The following is a 26,802-nucleotide window of genomic DNA, read 5'->3' on the forward strand; positions in this document are numbered from 1 at the left end:
GGGGAGGGGCGGGGCAGGAGGGTGTGGGCCCGGCGAGCTGCAGGCTCAGAACCGCGTGGGCTGGCGGCGGGGTGAGGTGAGGGTTCGTGTGCTGCGTGGGGCAGCCTGGGACGCAGCGGGGAGCTTCGGTATGTGGTGGGCGAGGCACCCACGTGACCTGCCCTGCAGCTTCGTCTCCGTCCCGCTCGGGGCGCGCGTGGGCGTGGGCGGGGTTGGAAATGGCGCGCACGGCCGCTGCAGGGAAGGCCCTTGAGGGCCACGCGGCCGCCCGCCCGCCTGGGCCAGTGTTGCAGCGGCAGCCCGGCGGCAGGGCCCGGTGCAGAGCGCCGGACAGGAGCTGGGCCGGGCGGGTGCGCGTCTCGTTGGGATCCGGTCACGCGTTACGTTTGTGACGCGCGTCGCCGGGCGATGGCGCAGCGCGTGCGGGAAGGCCGCGCCGCCGGGCAGGGCCGGCCCATTGACAGCGACTCTCCAGACATCGCAAGAGCCACACGGCTGCAGAGCTCGTGTTTGAAGCTGAGGGCAGCCGGTTTCTATCCAGCTTTCATTGGAGGGGCCTGAAAGGGAGAGTGAAGGGGGTTTGCCCTTGTTGCTCTCCCACTCGCAGCCTCCGGTATTTAATAAACCCCAATGCTGGTGTTTTATTCTTGTCCTCATTTAAAAGCCACCCCTGTCCCCTGGGTTAGGGCTAGGGTGATTTTCCAGAACAAAGTGACATTATTCTCCTCCCCACCTCCCCCTTTTAAAATCTTCTTGCTGTCGGACCGAATCTGCCTTACCTTGGTGTCAGTCTGCAGGTGAACTTTTTTAAGAAGCCTGAAAATAGCAAACTTTGATAGCTATGGGTTAGCATTAAAAAACAACAACAAAAAAACCCCAAAAACCCAACCCTCCCAAACACAGCCCCCCCCCAAAAAAAAGAAAAAAAGAAAAAAACAACCAAAAAGAAACCCGAACAGAACAAAAGAGAATGAAATCAGAAGCTGTAGAAAAAGCCTGGTTTTCTGGGAGTTTTCTTGGTGACCTCAAATTGGCTGATTTTTTTTTTTTTTTTTTTAATTGACTGTTGTCTCCTGCAAATAGTGCAGACAGGAAATGTTATGCTTAGCTAGTGAGTATCTTGCATTCAGACTTGGCCTATCATCATGTGCATCCTGTGTAGTAAACCCCAATAGTTTCTGTAAAGAAATATTGAGATATGTAGGAATTATTTGTCCAAATTTGTTACGGACACCAAGGACGTTCTGCGAGGAGGGGCAAATTCCATTTTTTAATTATGACGTATAGGTGGGGTCAAACTCCCATTCACTGAAAACAGACCATCAATAAGTGCATTGCACAGAAAACAGAGGTAGGATATGGCCTATGCATTGACTTAATTATTTCAGGGGTGTGGTTTATATATTGGTCTATAGGCAAAAGGACTCCGAACTCATGGCAGGGGTGATATCTTTTATTAGACCAACTAGATATTTGCAAAAATAAAAGTCTTTATTTGCAAGCTTTTGGCCACACTCATCCTTCCCCAGGCATAGGAGAATGCAAAGATTGTAAAATTGCTCCTAGGTGGGAATGAAAAGTCATATTTCACAAGACAGCTGAAAGTGGTGTAAGAGCTCCTGGTTGGAATAGTTCATTTTGTGCAAATCAGGCTCAGATAAAAGAGTAGTCTATTTTGAGTTCATTATACACTCTCAACTTTTTAATATATTATTATATAGTTAGTTCCATGTTGATTTGTGCTTGGTTTTTCAGTCTTTTCACATCCTCTTTTCCTGTTTCCATCTTTTCTGTGAGTGCTCTTGGTCGCACAAGAAAATTGTACCAGTTACTAGGATATGAATTTTAAACTGGTTCAGACTGCTGTGAAAACACTTTTAAGAGTCATATATTTCAGTTTAGTTTAGACAGATTAACAATTGGTAGAGTAACTGAAAATGAGTGGCCACCTGTGGTTTGTACTAATTGACTGTAATCTAGTGAAACTCTCACAAGACAAGTTTGTGGTTTTTTGCATGTTCTTCTCTCACTTAGACTGTGGATATGCCATGATGCTGACTACAGGGCACATCTGGCCCTTGGACTGTGTGTTTGATACTTGTGTAACAGGTGATCAATTTATGACCTAAATCATGAGGTTAGGTAATGCTGGAGACTTTTTCTGGCTAGTGTAAATTAAATTGTTATATCTTAATCTTGTGCCTAATCTCTTGTGAATTTTACTAAGCCCTTTGCTTCAGGGGTTTCATTACTACTAGTTATACTTGATGTACAATTATACTTTATTGTAGACTTATTTTAGAACTGCTCACTAATAATGTTCGAGTACTGCTATTATATAACCACTAAATGGGTTGACACAACTAGCTTTCTGAATTAAAGGAAGATGGGGGCTTTGTATGTTGTCATGGGAAGGGAGAATTCTAACAGGAAGAGGCAGGATAGAAAAAATTGAGTGGGGGAGACTACAAAGGAATGGGGGTATAGACTTCAAGTGGGGAGCAAGACAAAGAGTAGGAAGAAATGAGAGCAGAGGTGCAGATCTTTAAAGTGAACACAGAAAACTTGGATTTGAGGTGGAAGATGAAGAAATAATTTGAGGGATTTGGAAAACATAAATAAATTGGTATGAGCAGCAGCCAGGGAGAACAGTATTGTATATGCATGCAGAAAAATTATAAGCTACATCTTGGGAAAGAGCTAATATGAAAAGTATTATTTTAGTCATGGGAACGTATTGGGAAGTGTCAGAGTGCCCTTGCCCTGACAGTATAATATGTGTGTGTGTGTGTACGTGTACACACGCACTTCTTACGTCCACTAAAAGGATCTTGTATAACTAATACCAACAATTTGATACAGCCAAAATTCTGTTGTTTTCCTGCAGCACTGGCAACGCATTGTGGCCACGTGCCATTGCATAACAATTGGAAAGCAAAATGGAGTTGGTTTTAATTGTTTAGGTTGAATGAACAAAATATAAGCAACCTAATTTGACTTTTAAAAATTTGCCAATGTTAAAAACGTAAGGTTACTTTGATAGATAAGATGTTTCTTGAAATAATTAGAAATCTGTGATTCTAGTATACAGTTAAATGTCATTGGGCAGCAAGAAGTGGGTGATTAGATCAGTGGCTATCTACTGGGCTGCCACAAGACCCTTTCTAGGGTCCCATGGCACTGGCAATGCTACTGAAGCCAGGTGAAACTGCCCCACGTGCCTTTTTTTTTTCTCCAGGAGGCAGTTGCAAGACTGGATGGGAAACAGCACTCACAGGAATGGTTTACATCTCCTAGGGGAGGGTTCTGCGGAAGTTATGAGTCTAAAAACATTGAGAACAACTGGATTAGTCCTTTTGAAAACTAGTGTCTTGTACCGTCAGCTCAGCTTGATTTTTCTCTCTAAAAACTACAGAAGCACTGAGAAGATAAATTTATTTGTCGATTTGCTTGTTGGATAGAGTATTTTGCATAGATATTGGCACTCTTGTATTCTGGCTCCCTCTTCAGCTAGAGAAGTGCAAAATGCCTTACTAACTTTTTTGTAGTACAAGATCAAAGAGGTTGTTTCAGCATCATTGACTAAATGCAACATTGGCCAAAGGAAGTATCTTGGATGTGAAATGTAATTATTCTGCAGAACATTTTGGCACAAAATTATTGCCGGATCCAAGGATTTAGCTGGATAAAGGACAAAGATTGGGAGTTGTGTAGAGAATGTGAATATTCACATTTATGGTTACAAAAGAGAAACATGTAAAAATATATGAGTCTTTTGATCATAAAACAGCTTCTAATTGCTTGGGGCTAGAAAAAGAATTCCATTATAGATGGGCAATTCCATAACTGGTTCCATTACAGGGTTTTCTTTTCCTACTCTGATATCAGCCCTTTTAGTAGACATTGCCATTGATGGTATGAACTGTTACAGGAATTGCCTTGCCATATTACACTTTTCTTTCTAAAGGTTATCCTTTGGTGACTTCAGATTTTCATGTCCTCTGTGTTTAATCTCTTTCTTGCAATTGGCATGAGCTGCCTGACAAAAAAAAAAAAGAAAGAAAGCAAGTTCTTTAAAATGAAGGCTTTTCTTAAATATAATTTTCTTTGAAGTGCCTTGCATACTTGGGTGTATTATAAACCGATGATGCGCACACATTTAATTTGCTGTTAGCAGTAAAACAAAATATCTTTAGAGAAACTGAAGGCCACTGTCTCTTCATACTTGGTGAGTATAAATGCAGTAGAAACAAGGAGTGTTTTGTTACCCCCCCAAAAAGGGTGCAATGATTATGATTTAAAAGTTTGACTGCATTCCAAAACATAGACTTTTGCTCAGCTAGAATTATACAAGTTTAGATTTTTATGTCACTCCTCTGACTTTAATAATGCCATCTAACTGCATTGTGGCAATATTGCATTCTTTGCTTTCTGAAATTATCCCTGACAGATAATTACTTTAGCTTTTCACCGTCAAGGTACTAGTCATTGACACTGGGTGAATATCCTTATTGAAACCCTACGATAATATTTATACTTGAGTTTCTGGTTACTGGGTAGACATCACATTTATCTTTATGGTCTTCAGAAGGTACATTTTTAATGATTTAGTGCATGTGAGCTAGGTGGGAAGTGTTCAGCTGGAAGCATGCCACACTTCCTAATGTTTAACACATTACTATGTCGGTTAAATATACTATTGTTGATATCTTCTACGTCTCTTGTTCCGTTGTATTATTATTTACTACAGGAGTAAGATGAGGAATAGAGGTTAAAACCATATTCTTATGAAGAGTTAATTATAGTGTTATCTGTAAAAGATTTGTTAAAAGCCATTATCCTTTATTGCAGAAAGAATTGAAAGAATGTCAGCGCTGAACTGGAAGCCGTTTGTTTATGGAGGTCTCGCTTCAATCACTGCAGAATGTGGTAAGCAGCCATTCTAAACTGTTTATATAACTGGTGCCACTTTAGAAGGTTCCTTATCAACATGTTTAAATTTAATGTTGCCTGCAAAATATTGAAACATCACAGTATCTATTCTGATTCTATGTTTAAATTGCTTACAGTATGAAACTTAAACTTGAAGGGCTATATATTTTAATCAGCTAAAAATGAACACACCTAACCAGTTCTTGATCAAGTATTGTTCTTTCATATGACAAACAAATTGAGGTGTCTTTTTTATTTTGTGAAAGAAAGAAAGAACTGAAGGAATTTAAACTATTCCATACTGGTATGTAGACTAGTGTATAGTAGGGAGCCATGAGTACTGGCTTTTTTTGTTTGACACTGATATCTGGAATGAAGTTATCACACTACTGATTATATTGGCTTTCAATATCAGGTGATGGGCTATGATGGGCAATTTCAGCTTTCTGTCTAAGTCTGTTGCATTGGCTGTTCTGCTTTTAACAAAGCTTTCTTTGTCAGTGGCAGAAATATAAAAAAAACCAGCAACTGGCAAATGGCTTCCACTTCAGATATGAGAGTATTCTTGTGTCGTTATTTATAGTCATCTAACAGAGCGCTAACAAAATGTGGTAACAGTCTCTCTAATAGCAGATTAAAATTATAGGGAGCAAAACCTTAGAGTGAAACTATTCCACTCTAGTTTTGAGGATTTGTAAATTTTAAGAAGCAGTCTTTGCATGCTTTAGAAATATTCAATAAAAGCATAATAGATAAGTTTTCCCTTGAAATAAACATGACTTGGCACTTGCACTAAAGGTGGTGAGATGAGCACATTTTTTTTTCCTGCAGTTAATTCTCTGTCTAGTAACTGAGTCTATGGCTGTTTAGCCACACAGAAAATAGAGCATTTATAATGTTTTTAAGGGGGAGCTACGTAGAATCCAGTCATGTAGGCCCTTGCTTTTGAAATTGCTCAAGCCTGGGTAATTTTAGTTTTGAAGCACTAGCAGCCACTGGTCAGCTTCTTACCATCTTTTATTCTTGGTGCAAGAGACTTATGAGATTGCTTTCTGTGTAGAAAATATTGATAAAAAGGTTGGAGACCACTGCCTTATAAGTAGGAGATCACGTTTGGAATTTAAAAGCAAACCAAGATCTACTGTGCCCCCTTCCCCCCAGCAGGTATATTTGAGGGGGGGAGCAGATAGAGGAGGAGGGAGAAAACATTAGCTGGGGGCAAGTTCCCTCCCCAGCAGGTAAGTCTGTGGGAAAAGGGGTGGGGGGGAGAGGGAAGGGCCATGGGTGGGCTGGGGCAGGTCAAGGCCCCAGCCCTAGCCCTACTCCCTCCCTCACTGCAGGGGCCTTGATCTGCCCCCAGCCCCCCCAGTGGCCCTGAGGGAGGGAGTGGGGTAGGGACAGGCCCTGCTGGGGCAGGATATGGGACGGAACCATGAGTGGCTCATCTGGGGACTGCGGGGAGGGGGAGCATGCACCACTGGAAGGGCATGGGGGACATGTGCCCCTGGATCTGCATGTGGGGTGGGGTGGGGTGGGGTGGGTTGCTGCTGGCTGGGGCTGGGCTCTTCCTGGCAGGGGTGTTGGGCTGTGTTGCGCTCAGGCTGGGTGGCGAGAATGCTGGAAACGGGGCTGAAGTGGGGGCGCTGCAGCCACATAAAAATTAACTGTAGCTCCCCCCAACCCTGCCTCCCAGTGCCCCCACCACCTGCCCTGAGCACAGTGTGGCGCCCGCCCCCCCCCCCCCCCAAGCTGGGAAGAGCCTGGCACAGCCTCTAAGCCCACCTTCCCCTGCATGCAGATCCAGGGGCACATGCCGCCCCATGCCCTCCCAGGGTGCATGCCCATGGGGGGGCGGCCCTGCACCCTCTGGACAATCCACTTGCAGCTCCATCCTGCACCCTGCCCCAGCTGTGCAGGGCCTGCCCCAGCTGTGCAGGGCCTGCCCCTGCCCTGGCCCCATTACCTCCCTCACTGCTTCTGCAGCCTCCTGCGCTGCCCTGTGTTGGGCATCTGTCCCCCCATCTGTCCATGGCAGAGGCGGCTGCCCTCGCAGGCTGGGCTTTGCACCCCGAGCCCCGCTGCAGCTGACCTGGAAGCAGCTGGACACCATGTGCGTCCTGCCTGGGCTGAGCCACTCCCACACATGGCCAGCTGCAGTGGGGCTTGAGGCATAGCAGGCAGTGACAGCCGCCTCCATCCCATGCACATATGGGGTGGGGGCATGTGCCCCCAGGGCCTCTGCCAGGGTGTGCCCAGCAGCAGGAATCCCCCCTCCTCACGTGCTGCTGCTGCTGCCGCCGCCGCCGCCACCAACCCCGGCTCCAGTCCTCCCACCACCCAGCCTGGCTGGGGCCCCACTCACCTTCCCCATCTCCTGTGTGCCGCACTTGGTCTGTCCTCACCAGAGAGGCCTCCATCTGGCCTCTGCCCCTTCCCTCCCCCATAGACTGACCTGCTGGGCTGGAGTGGAGCTGCATGTGTGCATGCATCCAGCCCAGGATCAACCAAAAGAGGCTCCACGATTTGAGGGACCGCTGGTATAGGGTCTCTCTGTCTCTTCCTCCCTGGGAGACTGGTGGCCCTAGAATTCAGTGGAATGGTCAGAAATGTGGAGCAAAGGCTAAAGACCTTAAACTACACTATAAAGATACAAGGAATGCCAGCCACTGCTTGGGGACCAACTGAGCTGTGTCTCTGTGAGGAGCCTGGCTTGACTTCAGCAGATGATGCCAGTGTTGAATCACGCTTTGTGGTGAACTTTAGGTTAGATCCTGATGAGCAGGAACACGGAAAAATGGATTTTGGGTTACTTTTTTTAAATCCGAAAATTGGGGATTTTTTTTCTTAATAGGAGAAAATCAGGAACCTTGCTGATGAGATTACCTCAGCAGCATAGGTGGAGTGAAGATGAAGGGGTTTGTAGGTTTCCTGGGAAACTAGGTTCTGTTTCATGCTCAGGAGCCCAAGTTGGTTCCTGGTTTAATGAGGGCCTTGGTGATCCTGGCTGTGGTCAGATTGCAGCAGATGGCTGGGGCTAAAATGATGCATAGCTGGCTAGTGGCCAGCCCTGCAGGGCACCCTGCCATTACCCCAGATGTCTCAGTCAGTGATGATGGAGTTGAGGATTATTTTTGTTCTTCAGGCAACCACATCAGTTTGTGTTTCCAAAGGAGGCCTTCCCCTTTCCTGTTCCCAACCTAAGTCCCACATGGCAGGCATAGGGACCCACCACTTGCACTGAAGTCTTGCACTTGATGCTTTCATCCTTGACAGAAAAAACTGAAAAGAAAGACTCCTTTAAGTAGCTCTCACTTTATTTCAGTAGAGCCCAGTGTGCGGGCCGGGAGTGATCCGCGGCCCTTTTGCGCACGCGGGCTGTGGCCAGCAGCCCGGGCACGCGGGGTCGGAGAAAACCGGGGGCGAGCTAGAATTAGTTACGGATGCTTAGTGGTTGATTCAAGATTGTTTACTTACACCAAAGATGGTCATGGTGTAGGCTGGACAGTTTTCCAGGCACAGCTCCGATTAAATCCTCGTTTGAGGATTACGACAAGCTCCTACGGAGTTGTCAAAACTCCGTGGGTCCGTCTCTTTTTGCGCGCAGGGAGGGATACGTCTAGGAATCTATCGGCGACGGAGAGAGGCCAGAGGCTGATCCAGGCCCCTGTTGCCTTTTAAGAAATGCGTTGGGTCCGTAAGGATCTGCAGTGCTTAGAGATCTTCACGCAAGGCGAAGGTTTTTCTCTCTCTCTCTCTTGAACTCCGACTTGGGCAGAAACCACCCAAGCTCTTTATACGGCTAGCAAGTCAATCGCTAGCTGCCATGTATGCATAATTTAATGTGAACCAATAATGTGGCTCGAATTTCAATACAAATGGCGGGAACTCTTTGCACCGAGCATTTCTTAGATGCAAAAAGAAATGCACCCTGCAAAGAAAGCTACAAGTTGGCGGGAATTCTCCTTTGTACTGGGGTTCTCCTGTGCAGCAGAAAACTCCACCGTGCAAAGAAGCTGCAATTTAGCGGGAAAATAATTTAGCAGTGCCGAAGCACACACAAAACACAAAATCACAACTTTGGGTTGTGACATCCCCCCCCTTGCTGAAGGCATAGCTAAATTATGCTATACACTTATCATTCTAGTGATCTAGAGCTTTGTCGTGAGTCTTCAAACGAACAGATAAGCAAACGAACAAACATAAAATTCGCTGTCCTGGGATTGGGTTACATAATAATCAACAAACAGCAATCAGCACAAACACATAATCAGATTCATAACAAAACTACACGATCAGGGCTTCAGGGGGCGTTATGGCGAAGTCGTACGTCAGGCCCTCACTTCTTCCGATGATGTTATCCCTCTCAGGGCTTCTTTTTGCTACGCGCTCTGAATTCCGGATCTGTAAACAAAATTATCAAAAAAATAAATAAAAAAATGAACGCATCTTCAACAAATTTACAAAATTTTCATGGAACTTTACTAGTTCTCTAAACCATCTTCTCTTTATAGTCTCAATTGGATGAAATCGTTGAGGAGCCATCATCTGGTTCCTCTAAATAACGGAAACCTAACTCATAGGCCAGTTGCCATTTACCTGCGTCCCCTAAAATCCGAAGCAGCCGCTTATTGAGTCCAGAATGCTGTAGGAGAAATCCAAACATGTATCGCTTTTCTGGGGTTCTCGGTGGCAGTGATGGAAGATCGGATTCACGATGTTTGGTGCCTTGAAGTTCGATCGGGTGTCGACGGTCCCGATCAAGAGATAATCTTGGCTCCATCAGGATACGCAGTCATGACAACTGACGAAGGAGATTGCTTACAGGTTGGTTCACCATTGGGTTGAGCAGAATCCGGAGGACGACGATGTTTTTTCGCCCATAAATCTCGAGGCAACTGTCTAAGCTGTGAATGGTTACTGCAACGGTTCCAGGATCTCGTAGATGATGGTGAGGCCATGGTCTTATTCGCTGAAGTGATGTCAGTCCCAGCGCACATGCTCTGGGGTTCCAGGCACAGTACGAGACTCCAGTGATTGCTAGCATGAGATGCTCTGTGCTGGTATGTTCTGGCCGTCCTTCATGCCATACGTGGGCTTTTTGACTAATCAGTCCTGCAACAAGCGCTGGCAGTGGAATAGGCCAGTGAACGTTGACCGCTATCATGTCAGTGTCAGTGACATGTCCTCTACTCCATGAAGCTTGTCTAACTAGGAAGCTTGCTTCTTCCTGGTTCAGCAGGTCGGATCCAAGTTCCATGACCAAACGTCCCAACCATACAGCTAGAGTCTCTTCAGGCTGGATTCTTGATGCTCTACATAAATCTTGTAACTCAGTTCCAGTGCGAGCATAGTAAGCAGTGGTAACTCGACCAGTCGTTGTTGTAGGGAAAGCTGCTCTTTCGGGAGTTGTTGTTATAGGCTGAACTGCTGCCGCGGGAGTTACTGCTGCTGTTGCTGCTTCAGGCAGGAGGGGTGGATGCACTCCTCCGCTTGACTCTCTCCGTCGACAGGAAGGCGTGGTCGGTAGAGGCGTCGCTGCGTCGCTAGGCGGGGTTGCCGGAGACAACGCTGCGTCGATGGGCGGAGTTGCTGACCGAACTCTCGCGGGTTCTTTCGAAGCTCCACCCTTCTTTTCCGGTTCTTCCATGCGGTCTTCCTCTTGCTCGGCGCCATCTTGGGCTGGCGTTTCAGGCTCCCTTCTCTCAGCCGTTTCTTTGACCGCTTGAATAGCCATCTGCAGCTGGGTTTTTAAAGTTAAATTCTGGTGCATTAAATTAGTGATCGTACGAAAAGTTGCACTTAACTGTCCCCCCCTTGTCGTACCGCGGGGCCACCCTCTCATCTGCGGCGCGTTCCTCCGTCTCCAGATCTTCGCGGAGCTCGGATGGAAGCTCGCGACCCCGTAATCTAGACGCCACCATGAAAGGGGAGAACCGGCCGATTGGCACCGGTTCTTCACTCTCCCGAGCATATCGTAGGCGTCGGGCACGCTCCCGGGTGAGGGTCGGGTTCACTTCGCCCGCCGGGTTGACTCTGGCAAGGGACACAGTATCGAGGGGCCTGAACAGGACCCACTTGTCCCTCATTATACACCCAAACACCACGGGGAGCAAATACACTTCCTTCTCTCTCGGGGCTCCGTCTTCGGAGACTCCCTCTTCTCCCTTCAGCGACAGGCGTCCGCTGACAAATCTCTCACCTGTTCCGCCCGCCTGGTGGTAAGCGATATGCGCCTCCAGTTCTTCAAAGCTTTTCACTTGGCGTTGGTTATCGCGCCAAGGGCAGTTCTTAACCAATTCTAGCTCTAACGTGTCTTCTCCTGATCCCATCCTTGTCACCATGTGCGGGCCGGGAGCGATCCGCGGCCCATTTTGCATGCCCGGGCTGCTGGCCACAGCCCGTGTGCGCAAAACGGGCCACAGATCGCTCCTGGCCCGCACACCCAGTAGAACACTTCTTCACTTCTTCATTCCAGTTTTAAATCTGGTACCACAAACAGCTTGCCTGGCAATTGCTGAAGATTGACATTGATAACTAGGAAGACCTGCATGTAGCTCATCTGCCTGGGGAAATAAAGGTGAAACGTAGAAGGAAGCTAATACTGCAGCCAGGACTTCACATTCTGAGGTGGATGACATTTCCTTTGTTTCAGAATAGGTGGCTGTCTCTCAGCCACTGCCTTGGGGCCTCTGCAGGCACCTGTGAACAGCAGTGTATATTTAGTAGGAACCTCCTGGCTTTTGCAAACTGCTCCTTCTTCCCGTGTGTCTCATGGATCAGTGTCCATGTCTTCCCATATCTGGATGGTCTAGGAAATGGAAAAAATGACTCATGAGTATTAAACTATAGGTGCTGCATGGTGGCTGCACCCCAGCAAGTTGCACACATCCCAGACAATGGAAAGCACTTGTCATTTGCATGTGACCCACCATTGTCATCCTCAGGTGACAAAGAGCAGGAGCCATTGGGCCATAATACCTGCTATTGCCATAGTCTAGAAAGGGGCTCCAGTAATGGCATCCTAGAAGTTAGTGATTAGGGATTTCTTTCCAAAGCTAAGGATAGAACTGTGGCCCCATGTTTTGTTTCCTACCTTCTGTATATGGCAACTGTATTGCTTCTGGAGTTTCAAAGTTACAAGTGTTGGCAGCCACCCAGTGTTCACTGAGCAGGAAGTATCAGAGGCAGAAGACCAAGGACCAGATAGTGGGGGAGTTGGTAGCCTCCTTGGAGAGAAGAGGGCAAGAGGCACAGAGGAATGGCATTCATATATGGGTTTCTACCAGAACTTTCATGGATCTTGTGTACAGGGGGTATTGCGGAGGCTGGGAGGATTGTGCAGAAGCAGTTCAGAAGGAACTCTGCAGCAACCAGGGAAAGAATGGTTGTGGCAAAGGAGACACTGGAGTGGTTCCATAGGGGTATGGGCTTGAGCAAGAGATACAGAAGCTGATACTTGAGTTCCTATCCTCCAGGCCTTTATGCATAGAGGTAGTGCTTTGGCCCTTGTTTCTCAACCCAGCATTTTCTGGTAGCTGGCCCTTTACCAACTTAAAAGGGGTTCACAGATTCACACAAATTCACAGAAGTTTAGGGCTGGAAGGGACCTCGTGAGATCATCGGGTCCAGCCCCTCTGCTCTGGGCAGGAAAGACTGCTTGTGGGGAACTCCTGCAATCCCTTGAAGCTCAGCAGCGTGTAGGTGTCAGCATTCCAACCTTCTGTTTGATTAGGGGATGAGAGAGCAGCTCCTTTTAGGAGCTTCTTTTACCTTCAAATCCCTACATTAGTCTGAAGTGCCACTTGGCATTCAGGACAATGCGCTGGGCAGCCAGACTTTGAATTCGCTCACCACCATGACACGTGAGGGTACTGTTCAATGTATATAACTTGTTTCTCTTCCCCTTTTTCATCCTCCCTGCAATAGCTGGACACCTCCTGAAAGTATGCCAGACACATTAAAGCTCTGTAAAATACAGTCATCACTGATCTCTCTTCAGTGATTTTAGTGAATCAACTTGCCTAGGTGGGCATTTATGCAGCTGAAGGGGATGTGTTGGTTGATCATGTACATCACAAGGACCTGTTGGCATTGTATATTGATCAGGGTGAGGAGCTTGAGGCTGGAAGCATCTGTGCTGTATGAGGATATGGTTTGAAGGGGAAAAGTGCAGTGTGAAAGGGCACTGTAGGAAGCTGGGCCAGCTAACACTAACTTCTTCGATGATACAGTTATTTTCTGCTGTACATCTGGGTTTTATCTCCTATAGGTATGCATATTTGGATGTCTACACGGTTTGGTTTTTTTTACCCGTTGGGTTTATAAAATGTAGTCTGCACTGTCACGTTTTAGTCTTGTATACACCTGCTCTGTCTTGATGGGCATTTATTTAAACTAATAGATTTCTTCTCATTTTAAGGTACTTTTCCAATTGATCTGACCAAAACACGTCTCCAGGTCCAGGGCCAAACTACTGATGCCAAATACAAAGAAATTCGTTACCGAGGAATGGTGCATGCACTAGTGAGGATATGCAGAGAAGAAGGATTGAAAGCATTGTATTCTGGGTAAAAATAGGCTATGTTTCATATAATTAGTTTGCAGTAGATGCTTTCTGGAATTCACGGATGCAAATTAATAACTAACCAATGGTATTGGGATTAAATCAATACTGGTGTTCATTAAGGAAGTCATTTGAATTAGCCATGGTTTTCTCAGGACTTATTAACGAGTGATATGGCCAATCTTTATTCTTATGCTTCCATGTTTCCTTCATTGAAAACCTTTCACTTGGTCTAAAATGGTGAAGTTTGTTTATTTAAATGTGCTTCTTGTGCACATCTTGAGTTCAGTCTATCCCACTGTAAAATCTTGGTTAAAGCATTGCCTGATTTTTATAAAACTTGAGGCAGCATAGCCACTATTGCTGTTTTTACAGGATTGCCCCTGCAATGCTACGCCAGGCTTCATATGGAACCATAAAAATAGGAACTTACCAAAGCTTGAAAAGAATATTTGTTGAGCGACCAGAAGGTGAGTGGGTTTTCAGCTTCTGCTTATCACTCTGTTCTTGTTTATATTTCAATTTCAGCCATGTGATATATTTTATTGTATCAGCTTTAATTCTTTCTCTCTTTGAAAATTGTTCCTCAAACCAAAATTCTACAAATTAACCCCCCTGGGAAAATAAAAATATCTGCTCTAGAATTGAAACACTTATTGCCAGCTGCCTCTTTCACTGAAGTCTTGCACTAGATGCCTTCTTACATTATAACAGCATGCAACTGTTTGTTTTTCTCCCTACCTTCCTCCTCTTTGTAACAGATGAAACCCTGCTGATAAATGTTTTATGTGGTGTTCTTTCGGGAGTGATCTCATCATCTATTGCCAATCCTACAGATATTTTGAAGGTAAGCATGTTTTATATCATGTATAGATTCTTAGCATAAGTTGTTTTGTCCTTTGCTATATTCTGTAGATGTTATTCTTGTTGTTGTTTTGCATGTTACTCAACTAGAAATTTAAAGAGTTTCCCATGGGAAGATCAATTCCTAGCATTTCTGTCTAAGGCTGTTGGCCATCTAAAAGCATTCACTTTGAAATGAATGTTGCTAAAAAGGATTCTAAAGGTATACAAGGCCCATGGAAAATGCAGCCATGTCTGGATTGGGAAGGATCCTATGAACCATTACAAAAGGTTCAGCACAGGTTAAAAATCTGTAGGTCAGGATCTCATGCTTTCGTGGAAGGTTTGGCAGTCTCTTGTCCCCTTGAAACAGTGTTTCAGCATATCCATTAATGAATTGAGCAGGGTGTATCACCTAGTGAAATCATCAGTGCACTTCTGTAGCATCCATGGGGTTTTTTAATTATTCTTGGTGGTGCCCTTCCAAGTATTTAAAAAAAAAAAAAAAAAAAGCTTGACACTGTTTGACTTAAGATTGTAGCTTGAGATCACTTGGCTGCTTCTGTCACTTTGCAATAATTGAAAATATTAAGAATTCAGAAAAATATACTTTCTACATGCTTGTAATTTAAGGAAGCACAAGTACTTCCTACTTTCCCCCAAATACTGTTGAAAGAAGCAAATTGCTTACAACTTTGCATTTCATAAAGAACTACAAACTGACAAGAAAATAAGCCTTCATCCCAGTCTGATAAGTATGCATACTTGATTATCTTCTAAAATCAGGTGTAAATACTCCATTTGGCTGTTTCTAAACAACACAAATCAAGTTTATTCTTCAGAAATCCACAAGGTCACAGGACATAATTTCTCCCAGATGAAAACCTGATCACATTGACCTTCCACTTTGAGATGTTCCAGTAAGAAAGGACATCATGCAGAACCCTTCTGTCAATCTGATATATGTTTTAATGTACCAGTATAAAAATAGCAGTCACTCATAGTTACTAAGAGCTACACTGTGTACGAGTCTAAATATGGTTTTCCATATATAGCCATTAAACTTGAAAGATAGCTGATACATATCTGTAGGCATCTGATATAGTCATGATGTAGCTAGTTTGTTAGTTTCATTAATAGGAGCATGTCATATTTTGAAAATGGTTAATTTTTTTTATTATTACAACATTTCAGTTTAATTATTACATGGTTCGTATTTTAGTAGTCGAAAACTAACAAGTTCTTGTTTTTTGGTTTGCAAATAATCCTTAGATTAGAATGCAGGCCCAAGGCAGTGTGATTCAAGGAGGAATGTTGGGCAACTTTATACGCATCTACCGAAAAGAAGGCACTAGAGGACTGTGGAAGGCAAGTTCATAAAGTATTACACTACATCTTTTGTGCTGTTAGTTCTTGAATTACTTGCAAGTATGCGTACTTTGAAGGAATGCAAATACAATCTCTCCAGTCAAAATATTGGACAATGATGTAGCTAATTTTGCAAATACAATCCATTCAAAGATTTTGAAGTACTAATGAGTGTAGCATCTGATATGGAGATAACACTCCAAGAAGATAAGAAAGGGAGAGTTTGGGTGTGTCTACACGTGCAGTTATGGTTCCTGAATTAACTGCAGAGCAATAAGCTCCACAGTTTGTTCAGCTGCACGTGGAGCTCAGGTGGAGTATCCTCAGCTGGCAGGGGGTTTTGGGGGACAGCCTGCCAGCCTAGGGCAGCTTCCCCCAGTTTAGCGTGCTGAAGAGGGGCTAGCTGGGGCATGAGGGAGCTTCATTGAGGGGGTAATCAGCAGGCAGCCCATGCACTAAAGTACCCTCATACCCCAGCCAGCCCCTCCAGCTTCTACATGTGCTGCTGTGGAGTTTTTCATTCTACAGCAGGATAGAGCTTGTATTTACAAGTACTATCCTGTTGTGGAATAAATTAGTTTACTCCAGCCTGTAGGGATGCACATGCAGATGCTGAGACACTTACTACACAGCTAATTAGTCAACTGTGCAGTTAATGTCTGTGTAGATGCACCCTTCTACTACTGAGGCTTCAATTGCTTTCCCTGGATAACAGAGGAAGGCAGTGACAGAACCAGTCTCTTAACTTGTCAATTTAAAGCTTACTCATTTACCACAATCCTAGTGAGAGAGTTTTCCTAATACTTAACCAAAACTTCCCTTGCTGCAACTTGAGACCATTGCTCTTTGTTCTGTCATCTGCCACCACTGAGAACAGTTTAGCTCCATCCTCTTTGGAACCCCCCCCCTTCAGTTAGTTGATGGCTGCTATCAAATCCCCCCTCAGTCTTCTCTTCTCCAGACTAAATAAGCCCAGTTTCCTCAGCCTCTCCTCATAAGTCATGTCCCCCAGCCCCCTCACCATTTTTGTTGCCCTCCACTGGACTCTCTTCAACGTGTCCACATCCTTTCTGTAGAGGGAGGGGGTCCAAAACTGGACATAGTACTCCAGATGTGGCCTCACCAGTGCAAAATAGAGGGGAAGAATTATTTCCCTCTATCTTCTGGCAATGCTCCTACCAATGCAGCCCAGTATGCTGTTAGCCTTCTTGGCAACATGGGCACACTTGGCTCATATCCAGCTTATTGACCACTTTAACCCCCAGGTCCTTTCTTGCAGAGCTGCTGCTTAGTCGGTTGGTCTCAGGCCTGTAATGGTGCATGGGATTCTTCTGTCTTAAGTGCTTGTACTTACATTACCTTGATTTATAGCCCAATTTATTTTTAGTTGTTGACAAAAAATGCAACTCCTCTCCATGTAAAAACTTAATTTTCTTAAAAGAAGTCATGGGGAATATAACTCTTCCATGAACTCTGTAATGTTGCAGCCTGAGGTTAATTTAATTAAGAAGCTTCCTATTTAAGGGTATGTGTATGTATCGTTATTTGTCAACTGTAAAACTGAAAGGGACCTTTAATATAGTATAGGTCTGTTTCAGACCAGAGCTGTTATTGTTGAATTGATCTTGTGTTGGAAATTTGTACCATTAGACAAATGTTTATGGAAGCAGAGACTAGATAGCTTTGGGGATTAGTAACTGGCTATTGTGCCTTTCAGGTTTTATAGTTTTCTGGTTCAAAATGAATCTAGGAAGGTGGTGAAGCTTGCTCGTGGTTAGTTTCTTCTGATCCAGTTAATGAGGCATGGGTCTAAGACAGGGGTAGGCAAAGTATGGCCTGTGGGTCGGATCTGGTGTGCCAAGGGATTCTGTCCAGCCTGTGGTGGGTCCTTTGGCCCTGCCTGGCCCAGCCATGGCATGTAGCCTGGGCCAGGGTATGTGTGGCTAGTCCCACTGCTTCTGGGTGCTTGGTGGGGCTAGGGTGGCGCAGTGGCTGGACTCCACTTCCCAGCAGCCCCTACAGCAGCAGGTGTTTTCGGCTGCCACTGCTAATGTCTGCTGCCATTGGACCTGGCCCGTCCACCCTGGACTGACTGACGGGGGCACCAGACAGAGTGGGCGGGTGGGCAGGGTCTCCATGGATACCAGCTGGGACCAGTGTTCCCTCTAAGGATCAGTGGTCCGTAAGTGTGCTGCCTCGGTCTGTGAGCACGCCGCCTCAGCCTGGCGTGGGACACTTACTGAAGGGGGCTGGGGCCGGAGCCTGGCACGGGCTCCCCAGCTCCGGAGAAGTGCTCCACTCCCCCACATCAGGGCCGGGGAGCGGAGCATTTCCCTGGAGCTGGCAGAGCCCGCGCCAGGCCCCTCTGCCTTGCCTCTCCTCGGGGAGGAGCCGCTGCCTGCCCCAGTGAGGCTCCGGCGGCTCCGGGACACTGCTTCGCTCCCTGGCCCTGATGCCACATGCCTCCTTGCTCCCTGAAGCCATGCTGGGGAGCGGAGCAGTGTCCTAGAGCCAGCGGAACCACACTGGGGCAGGCAGTGGCTCCTCCCTGAGGTGAGGCAAGGCAGGGATGGAGGCTGGGACGGGGGGGCTGGCGCGGGCTCTGCCAGCTCCAGGGAAGTGCTCCACTCCCCGGCCCTGATGCTGGGGAGCGGAGCGCTTCCCTGGAGCCGGTGGAGCCCATACCAGGCTCCCGCTCCAGCCTCTCCTGGTGCATGGCCTTGAAAAGGCTGTGCATGGCCACACTTTTTTATTTGTGTGCAGCCGTGCGCACATGCACCTTAGAGAGAACCTTGGCTGGGACCCTCATGGGCAGGGGGGATGGGGCTGTGGCCAGGTGGGGAACAGCATCCAGGAGCTGGGATTGCAGGGTGGTGACGGTGTGGGGCTGGGGCACAGCTGTAATCTGCTCCTTATACAACTGTCACAGTTCCATGGGCAGGAAACCGCCCTGCGATCCTGGTCCTGTCAACCTGTCGCGCTTCCAGACGCTGCTTGCTGCCTGCCTGCGGCCCCATCACATCTGCCTGGCCAAGCATGCCCTACCCATGGGGACCCTGACCAGTCTTCATGACCCCACCCGCCTGCTCCGTTTGGAGCCCCCATTGGTGGGTGCAGAGTGGACAGGCCTGTTTCTCTTTTTCTCACGTTGGAATTACACCTTCCATAGTGTGTGGGGAATTATGTATCAGTAATTTGGAAGTCCCTTGTAAAACAATTCATGCTCTGTACATCTTCAGCATTCTTGTGCTTTACACTTTTTTTTTAACAATTAACCACACTTGACACTGAAAAATGTGTGTCAGGAAAGAGTACCTTTCCTCCCCTATATGTGAACCTTCTAGATGAGGGGTTTTGACATCGTCACAGTGTGCACCACCTCCCATGCCATTTGTGATCAGAGAATGTTTCTACAGAAATTGGATGTGTGGAAAAGTAATTATCTTCAACTCAGTTGAAAATACATGAGTATTTCTTTGTTGATGTTTATCTCTGAAAAAATATCATTGCTTTCCATTTAGTTTTTCACTCATCTCTTCAGTTTCTTACAGTTGATAGTAAGATGAGTCAGCACCATATGACCAGCAAGCTATCAACAGAACACCAGCTTTAGGTCAAGGTTGAAAGATGTTGATTGAGGCCATGTGGAGAAATTTGTATTGCTATTTCCTGCTGAAACTGCTTTGTGAATCAATGCATCATAGCCATGATGGTTCAGGAGAGCTACAGCCTAAGCAGCTACCGCCTAAGCTAAATGCTAGATAAAATAGTGACTTGTATTTAGCCCCATATGTAAATGAAAACCGTCACTTAAAGGAGTGGAGGAGGGTTGTAAACTAAAAGCCAGTAGAAATTATCAGAAGTAACTTCAGAATATTTTGAAGCTACTTCAGATAACCTCTCCCTCCTTCAGTCCTTTTAAGTGATTACTTTCTTTACACAAGTTACTGCTTTACCTGGTATTTAGCTTAGGCCGTACCTGCTCCTCGGATCTGAGGAAGGGCACTTTGTACCTGAAACCTTGTCTAACACTTCTCCCAACTATACAGTTGGACAAATAAAAGATTATCAGAAATCCTGCTTTTCTGAATTAACTTTAGTCTGTCTTCTGGAATCTTTCATAAGCACTGCTTTTCCCCACCTATTGAAACCCCATGCTGCCTATCTTTAAATCTTTATTTAAAGATAACTCATTTGCTTGAGTCAAGAAAATGACTAGTTTGGGGGAATCAGGTGCTCTGCATCTCAAATGTGATGTCTGAGTTGTTTTGGATGAGGCACAAATGATGTATTAAAAATATTTAAAAAATGAACAATTCTTGTTTTGCCAGGGGGTGTCTCTAACAGCTCAGAGAGCTGCTATTGTTGTTGGAGTGGAGCTGCCGGTTTACGATCTTGCCAAGAAGCATATAATCACGTCTGGATTCATGGGAGATACTGTGTATACTCACTTCCTGTAAGTTTGCAGGTAGAAGGATAGATGTTTCAAAGCATTTCACAGAGAGTAAATTGCATATGATTAAAGTTGATGTTAGTGGCAGGTGAATGGCTAAATCCCCATGCATTGCTGTGGGATTTATCCCTTGATGTTTGACGGCTCATATGTCTTAGAAACACTTTTGCTTTTGCAGATATTGGTTTGAAATTGGGGTTGTTTGGAAGGCTCAAAATAAAATGTATCTGCTAACTTAAAAATAACCCATTTAAATGTGTACCACCATCCAGTCTTTAACCTGTATGCGTACCTGGTCTTAACCTGTGTTACGTGTGTGTTTTGTTGCTTTTGCTCCTTCCCCACCTCCACCACACTTACTTTACTTTGGGGTGTGGAAAAATAATAGTTTGTTAATAGGAACACAGACACAATTTCTAGCTAGAATGTTATAAACATTTTTGTTCCATTGGGTGTGTTTATATACTGTAAAAACTTCGGGGGTTTTATAATAAAATTGTATATGAAATTGGCTTTCATTAGATCAAGCTTCACCTGTGGGTTAGCTGGAGCCCTTGCATCAAATCCAATTGATGTTGTGAGAACACGCATGATGAATCAGAGAAGCCTGAAAAATGGGACACAATCAGGCTACAAGGGCACTTTGGATTGCTTGTTACAAGTACGTATCATTTGCATAGTAAACAGTTATATGCTAACTGGGTTCCCAGCACTGCATGGGAAAACTTGCATCTTTCCCAGTTGTAAGAATATACCAATATCTCCCCGTAATGCAAACAAGTATTTAAGATTTTGTTTGTGCAGGGGATGGCCAAGCAGGAGAAATAATGGGCCAAAAGTGAGGGGCCATTTTTAGTTGAGAACAGTGTGTACAGTTTTCTTGACAACGAGCATGGAGATGCACTTAAGATATCTGCCTTTAAAAATGCCTGAGATGAAAAAGACTGGCGTTGGTGTCCATATTATCTGGTCTCTTGGAGTCCAGGTAGAAATTAAACTGTTGCTGTAAAAGCAGCTTAACTTTTTTCAAATTTCAAAAACAAGGGGATGGGTGGAGTTTCTGAATGGGCAGATTTTTTTTTTCCTTTTTGACTAGCTTTTCATTTTTTCATGTTTTTGATATTATCTGTTGCTTTACTTTGATTTAGCTTTTGCTGTTTTCAGTTGCAGGGCATTAAAATTTAAAATATATGAACTTTCAGAAATGTTGCTAAGCAAGTGTAGGGCAGTTTGTTTATGTAGTAGAGAGCAGGCAGAGTTACAGTGGGGTCTCTGTCTAGTCTGACAGCTGGAACTTTAAACTTTTTGATTACCAAAAAACATTTCTTTGGTATCAGCAAAGAGCTGGCTATGTGGAGTAAGATTAAAAAATATCAGTTTCCCCTGGAAGATTTTGAGGAGTGAAATCCAATGTCTTTTGGTTTGGATTGGATGGGCACCCTTTCATGGGAGATGGACTTTGTCCCTGCCTTCCAAACTGGATGCCCTAATCTGCAACATGACCAGTCTTGTTGGAGGAGCACTGTATGGCAGAACTCAACATGTAAAAGATTAACTCTTAGACATCTCATTCAGTGGAAGGGCTTTGTATTGCCATTCTAGATTCTCATTAATATAGCATTTATTTTCCAGACATGGAAGAATGAAGGCTTTTTTGCTTTATATAAAGGATTCTGGCCAAATTGGTTAAGACTTGGTCCTTGGAATATTATTGTATCCTTTTTTTCAACAATGTTCAAAAATATTTTTTTTTTGCATCTTTTTTGGTGAATAGTGGGCCTTCATAGGAGATATGGTGGACTAGTGAAATGTGCTTCATATAACATTCTGGTGTGTTTGACTGTATTTTTCTAACGGGAGTAATATTGGCATGCATTCATGTTCTCTAAGATTCTAAATGCAAGGTGAAGTTTTAATATGGTTTGTCTCATCTGTTTTAAGCACTTTCATTCTCTTTAGCCTTCGATTTCCTATTTGTATGTTTTACTGGATTGGGATTTAGTTTATATATAAGTGACCAGGTCAATCAGCAGTTTTGGAAATTATGCAATATAACTGTGGCAGTTTCCTGAATTAATGGAACTACAGATGGTCATAACATCTTTTCACACGTCTCTTTCTACTCTGCTGTACGACTTACACAGTATACCATTAGCCATCTGTTTTTCCTTCTGCTCTAATAGTTGACTAATGAATTCTTTATGAAGAGGCAGTTCTACTTTTCTCTTTTCTTTTTACAAACAACATTTATATAGCAATATAGTTGCTTCCAGTGAAAGGTTAAGAGGCACAAGGGTCCAAGAGTCTCTCTCCCAGTGTGGCTTCTAGCCTTTCATTAGTTGAATATCCAAAATGCTTGAGACAAAATTGGAGAAGTGCTTGATCATGTGAAGAGAAGAGCTTAGGGGTGAGGCCAGCATGCTCTGAAGCAAATTTTCCTTGTTCTGTGCCCTGGGTGCCAGAGAACATTGTAGCAGCTGCTAGAGGGAGTGACAGTTCACTACTTTGTACAATATTTGAGGGCAGAATTGCAGATCAAAGCTTTATATATTTAAAATCAATTTAATGCAAAAGACATTATTCATAACAAATATTTTTAACAGAAAATACTAATTATTCATCTTCCTTGACTAGTTGCTCCAGTTCTTTGTGACATATGAACAGCTGAAGAAATTGGATTTCTGACAGATGCTAGATTGTCTGTTGCATCAAACTGCGCTTCTTTGGCATTTGAACTTAGGGCAATTTAAAAAATGCTCTTTAGTGTTTGCTTGCATCAGGCACCTAACATGTTGATGGGAAAAAGCAAGTGGATCATCATAATGTTGGACTGTCCAAAAAGTTCTCAAAAAATGGTGGATGCTGTAATGTTACTTAACTAATATGCTAGAACCCAACCACCAGCTCTTGAGATTGAAACTAAACTTGATAGAATTCCTCTACAAGAGACACAAATGCTCTAGGACATAAAATGCATGACAACTCATACATGTAAAAGCTTTTCTGGCTGCTTACATTGCACTTCTGGACAATAGGAAAATAGCTACAACAATGCTTCTCCAGAGGTAGGTATAGGTTTTGGAAGTACCAAGCTCTTTGGTCTTCTTCCTGAACTGGAGGTAGTAATATGGTCATAAATGGCTGATTGCAACTTCTTTTGAAATTTTGGATGCTTCTTAGTTCAGATGTTTCATGGTGAAAGGACATTTTTCCTAGTAATTCAGGCTATAGTGAGTTGTATTCTCTGTAAACTGACACAAACCAAATATACTTTCAAAGTATACTTGTTAGGGGACTTAAATGTTGCAAAATACTTTGTCAAAAGCTAAATGTGCTTCTGGGTTGAAAACCTTCTGCCTATTTTGGGAGTAACAAGATTTAATTAAAAAAAACAAAACCTTGTTGCTAGGATTTGTCACAATTCTGTGTGGTTTAAGGGAATTCTGGCTTTTTTTAAGATGTGTCGTTAGCCTATAATATGGGGGATTTTTGCAGAAATTATTTGGTAAATTTTAATCTGAGAAGTCAGTCTTTAGTTCCCTTTCTGCTTACTTTGCTGAGGGAATTCATTTTTTTTCACCCTTGTTCCACTGTGTGAAAGGAGTGATTGCTTCAAGCAGTCATGGCTTCATGTGTCACTGGAAGGATGCATGCCACAGTTGGACAAGTGAGGAAACGCAGGTGCCAGTGTATGGAGAGCATAGACTCAAAAGACAACTTAATGTAAATGCCACCTTCATAAACGAGAATTACAGGAAAATTCTGCTCTTCACTGCTTTCATTCAGCAAAATAGGTCAAAGTTGTTGTTACACAAACATAATATTCAAGACAGTGGGAGTTGATTTCTAGGTAGGGTGTTTACCATTGCCTTCAAACAGGCAACCAGTGCTGTCAAACTAAACACAATCTGTGTTCAGATTCCTGAAGAGACTCTTCAGTGTGTTTAGTCATAAACAGGGAGTGGTGAAGTGCAAGAGTGAGAAATGCCTCTTCTGTGCCTCCAGAAGATGGTAGTGTTGGGTCATTTATGTGCAGTTACTCATAGTGTGTGGATATCTCATCTGGAACCAGTCATCACAATAGGTGCTTAATCATACATTCCACTTAAAGCAATTGTTTGATTGTGGATTTCACTCTTACTAGTTCATTGTTAAAGTGGCTAAGTCTGAAAGCACAAAGTAGACATTTTTTTTAAATGCACAAGGCACTTTTCTTTTGAGAACATCCAGAGTTAGGATGATGTTGTTTTTGAAAGTATTTTTGAATATTTAAGGTAAAACTACGGTGCAAGTTCTGCTCATGTGCACTAATAGTTTTTCTTTACTGCTATTCGTACACATACACATCTTTCTAAAATATTTTTGTACCAAATGAAAAAAAAACAAAATTTGTATGTGTGTATGTATTTAAAGTGTTGTTAACCCTATGTATGCTGTCTTCAGATTGAACACGAGTAAAGAACATTATCCCTAAATTGAGGAGGGATAATTACTTGCAAATTCTGTATTACGAATGAAACCTAGGGATAGTTGCGGGTTGCTTAGGTATACGTTTAGTAAGCAGAAAATGCTGTTGCTATAAGCTGGGCGCTGTAATTCATTTAGCTAAGCCAAAATGGTGTACCTTAAATATTGTGGAAATATGGGCTAATTCAGTAAATTAAGAGTAAAGAATCTGTTGTAGGAGATCTGGCTTAAGATGACCTGTTTCCAGGTCTGAAAATGGATCTCTATGAATGTGTGGGGTACTAAGAAAATGTTGGACCTCCCAGTACTAATAATCCAAAATTGATATCTGATTGCAGGAGATTCCTGTGGGAATATTGAAATCTAGATACTAATTTTAAATATTAAGAAGGCCCTCGTGGTAAGGAAGAATACCATAATTAGTGGTTCTAAACCTTTTCTATACCATGATTTCACATTCAGCAAAGGTTTTGGGACCACAGTTCTGTCATGCTTTAAAGAAGAGAGTGTTTACAGTTTTTCACAGTGAGAATCTGTGTTGAATATTGGAACAATTGGCTTCAGTCTTGAATTATGTGAGGCCATTAAAATATATATATATATATATATATATATTTGCAAGCAATGTCAGCTGTTCTTAAGCAGCTTATATTAAAAGAAATGTCTCTTTTAAAAGTATAGAATTCCATACTTAACTTTTAAAGCAAAGTTAAATGTTTATCACTGCTGTAATTGTACTTCGCTTACACATTTTTAGCACTGACGGAATGTCAGCAAAATGTAGAACCTGAGCTCCCTGCAGGAATGGTCTACTTGACTTCTTCTGGAATGTCTGGAAATAAACCCCCAAATGATCATGCCTGATATGCAGGATGATCAAGCTACCCTAGTTCTTTGTGCTGAACTTACATTTGTGGACGTGTATATGCAAGTGCACTAACTTCAAATGGTATGCACTCAGCTGGCAAGAGGCATATATGCACTTAATAGGGCAGCTCATCCTTCTGAAGGGTATGTGCAAATGTTTAAGTAAATAACCAAATCAGTTGTCGTCTTCCGTGCAAAAAGATCATTGTAGGAAGATCAGCATTGCATCATTTCGGGTTCATGTTGTCATGTTATGTGGAATACTGAACATGTATTATTCAGCCCACTTTTCAGCCTTAATAGTTTCTTGTGCTAGTGAGGTTATTTATTGACATGGAATGTGAGAGGAAAAAGTGCCTTTCTTAAGGTTTTATTCTTTCAGTTACTTTTGATGTCCTATTTGAATGGGACAGTGTATTTGTTGCAGTACAATAAAACGCTTGTGGAAAAATGATGCCTCCCTGTCTTAAATGGGTCACTTTACTTGGTTTCCTGCAACAGCAGAAATTACTGCTTAAAAACTATCTAGACCAGGGCCAGGCAAAATATGGCCCGTGGGTTGGATCTGGCTCACCAGGCCATTCTATCTGGCCTGCAAGGCCCCTAAAAATTTTAGAAAATTAACTATCGTCTGCCCCTGGCTGCCTGTCAAAGATGACAAGGTGCCAGCTGCAGCAGGACCCAGGGGGAGCCAGCGGCAGGACCCAGCAGCCACAGCAGCAAGTCCTACCCAGCCCCACCTCCATGCCCCTCAGGCCCCAACTGAAAACCTTTACCTAACAGAGGCTTCTGTCTTGGTGACTCGGGGGCTGGTCCCCACCTTCATGCAACTTGGCTAAGAATACTGGGGGGAGGGGAGGACCATTGGCGATCACCTTAGTCCTTGGGGCAGGGCTGGCTCCTGCTGCATCCTGTGGTCCTGGCAATGAAGCTGGGAACCACATGGTGCCAAAGCGGCCACCAGGGGGGCAGGGAGAAGCAGCAGTGGGCAGGAAAACAAGGACGTGGTGGTTGCAGCGGTGGCAGGTGGGGAGCAAGCGGCAGTGGGCAGGAGCTCAGCAACAGCTGGGTGGGAGCTGGCTCTACCCCTTTCCCTGCTGGTGCAGCCTGGTCCAGCTCTACAGAGCCCCTGCCAGCCCACATCCTACGCTCCTGGGTCCCTGCCAGCCATGGCCCCGGGGCACCAGCATGGGCCCTGTTCTCCTGTCCAGCTGTTGCTGCACTCCTGCCCGCTGCCACTCTTCTCCCCACCCCCTGCCTGCAGCCGCCACAATCACCATTTTCCTGCTTTCCCAACCCTTTGCTGCCA

General features: G+C 44.3%; 1 protein-coding gene across 2 annotated transcripts; it reads left to right on the forward strand.

Moving 5' to 3' along the window:
• Window positions 1-25,944, forward strand: SLC25A30 (solute carrier family 25 member 30). 2 transcript variants are annotated; one of them, XM_019500519.2, is made up of 10 exons: window positions 1-76; window positions 4,852-4,929; window positions 13,352-13,499; window positions 13,871-13,965; window positions 14,257-14,342; window positions 15,611-15,706; window positions 20,038-20,162; window positions 20,682-20,820; window positions 21,792-21,872; window positions 22,803-25,944. In XM_019500519.2, the coding sequence occupies exons 2-10, from the start codon at window positions 4,866-4,868 to the stop codon at window positions 22,842-22,844; spliced, it is 876 nt and encodes a 291-aa protein (XP_019356064.1). In that variant the 5' UTR covers window positions 1-76; window positions 4,852-4,865; the 3' UTR covers window positions 22,845-25,944. The 2 variants fall into 2 exon arrangements, with proteins under 2 accessions (XP_019356064.1, XP_019356063.1); XM_019500518.2 differs by having other exon boundaries at window positions 39-128.
• The last annotated feature ends 858 nt before the right edge of the window (window positions 25,945-26,802 follow it).

This window comes from Alligator mississippiensis, chromosome 1 (assembly GCF_030867095.1).
Source record: "Alligator mississippiensis isolate rAllMis1 chromosome 1, rAllMis1, whole genome shotgun sequence".
Lineage (NCBI taxonomy): Eukaryota > Metazoa > Chordata > Crocodylia > Alligatoridae > Alligator > Alligator mississippiensis.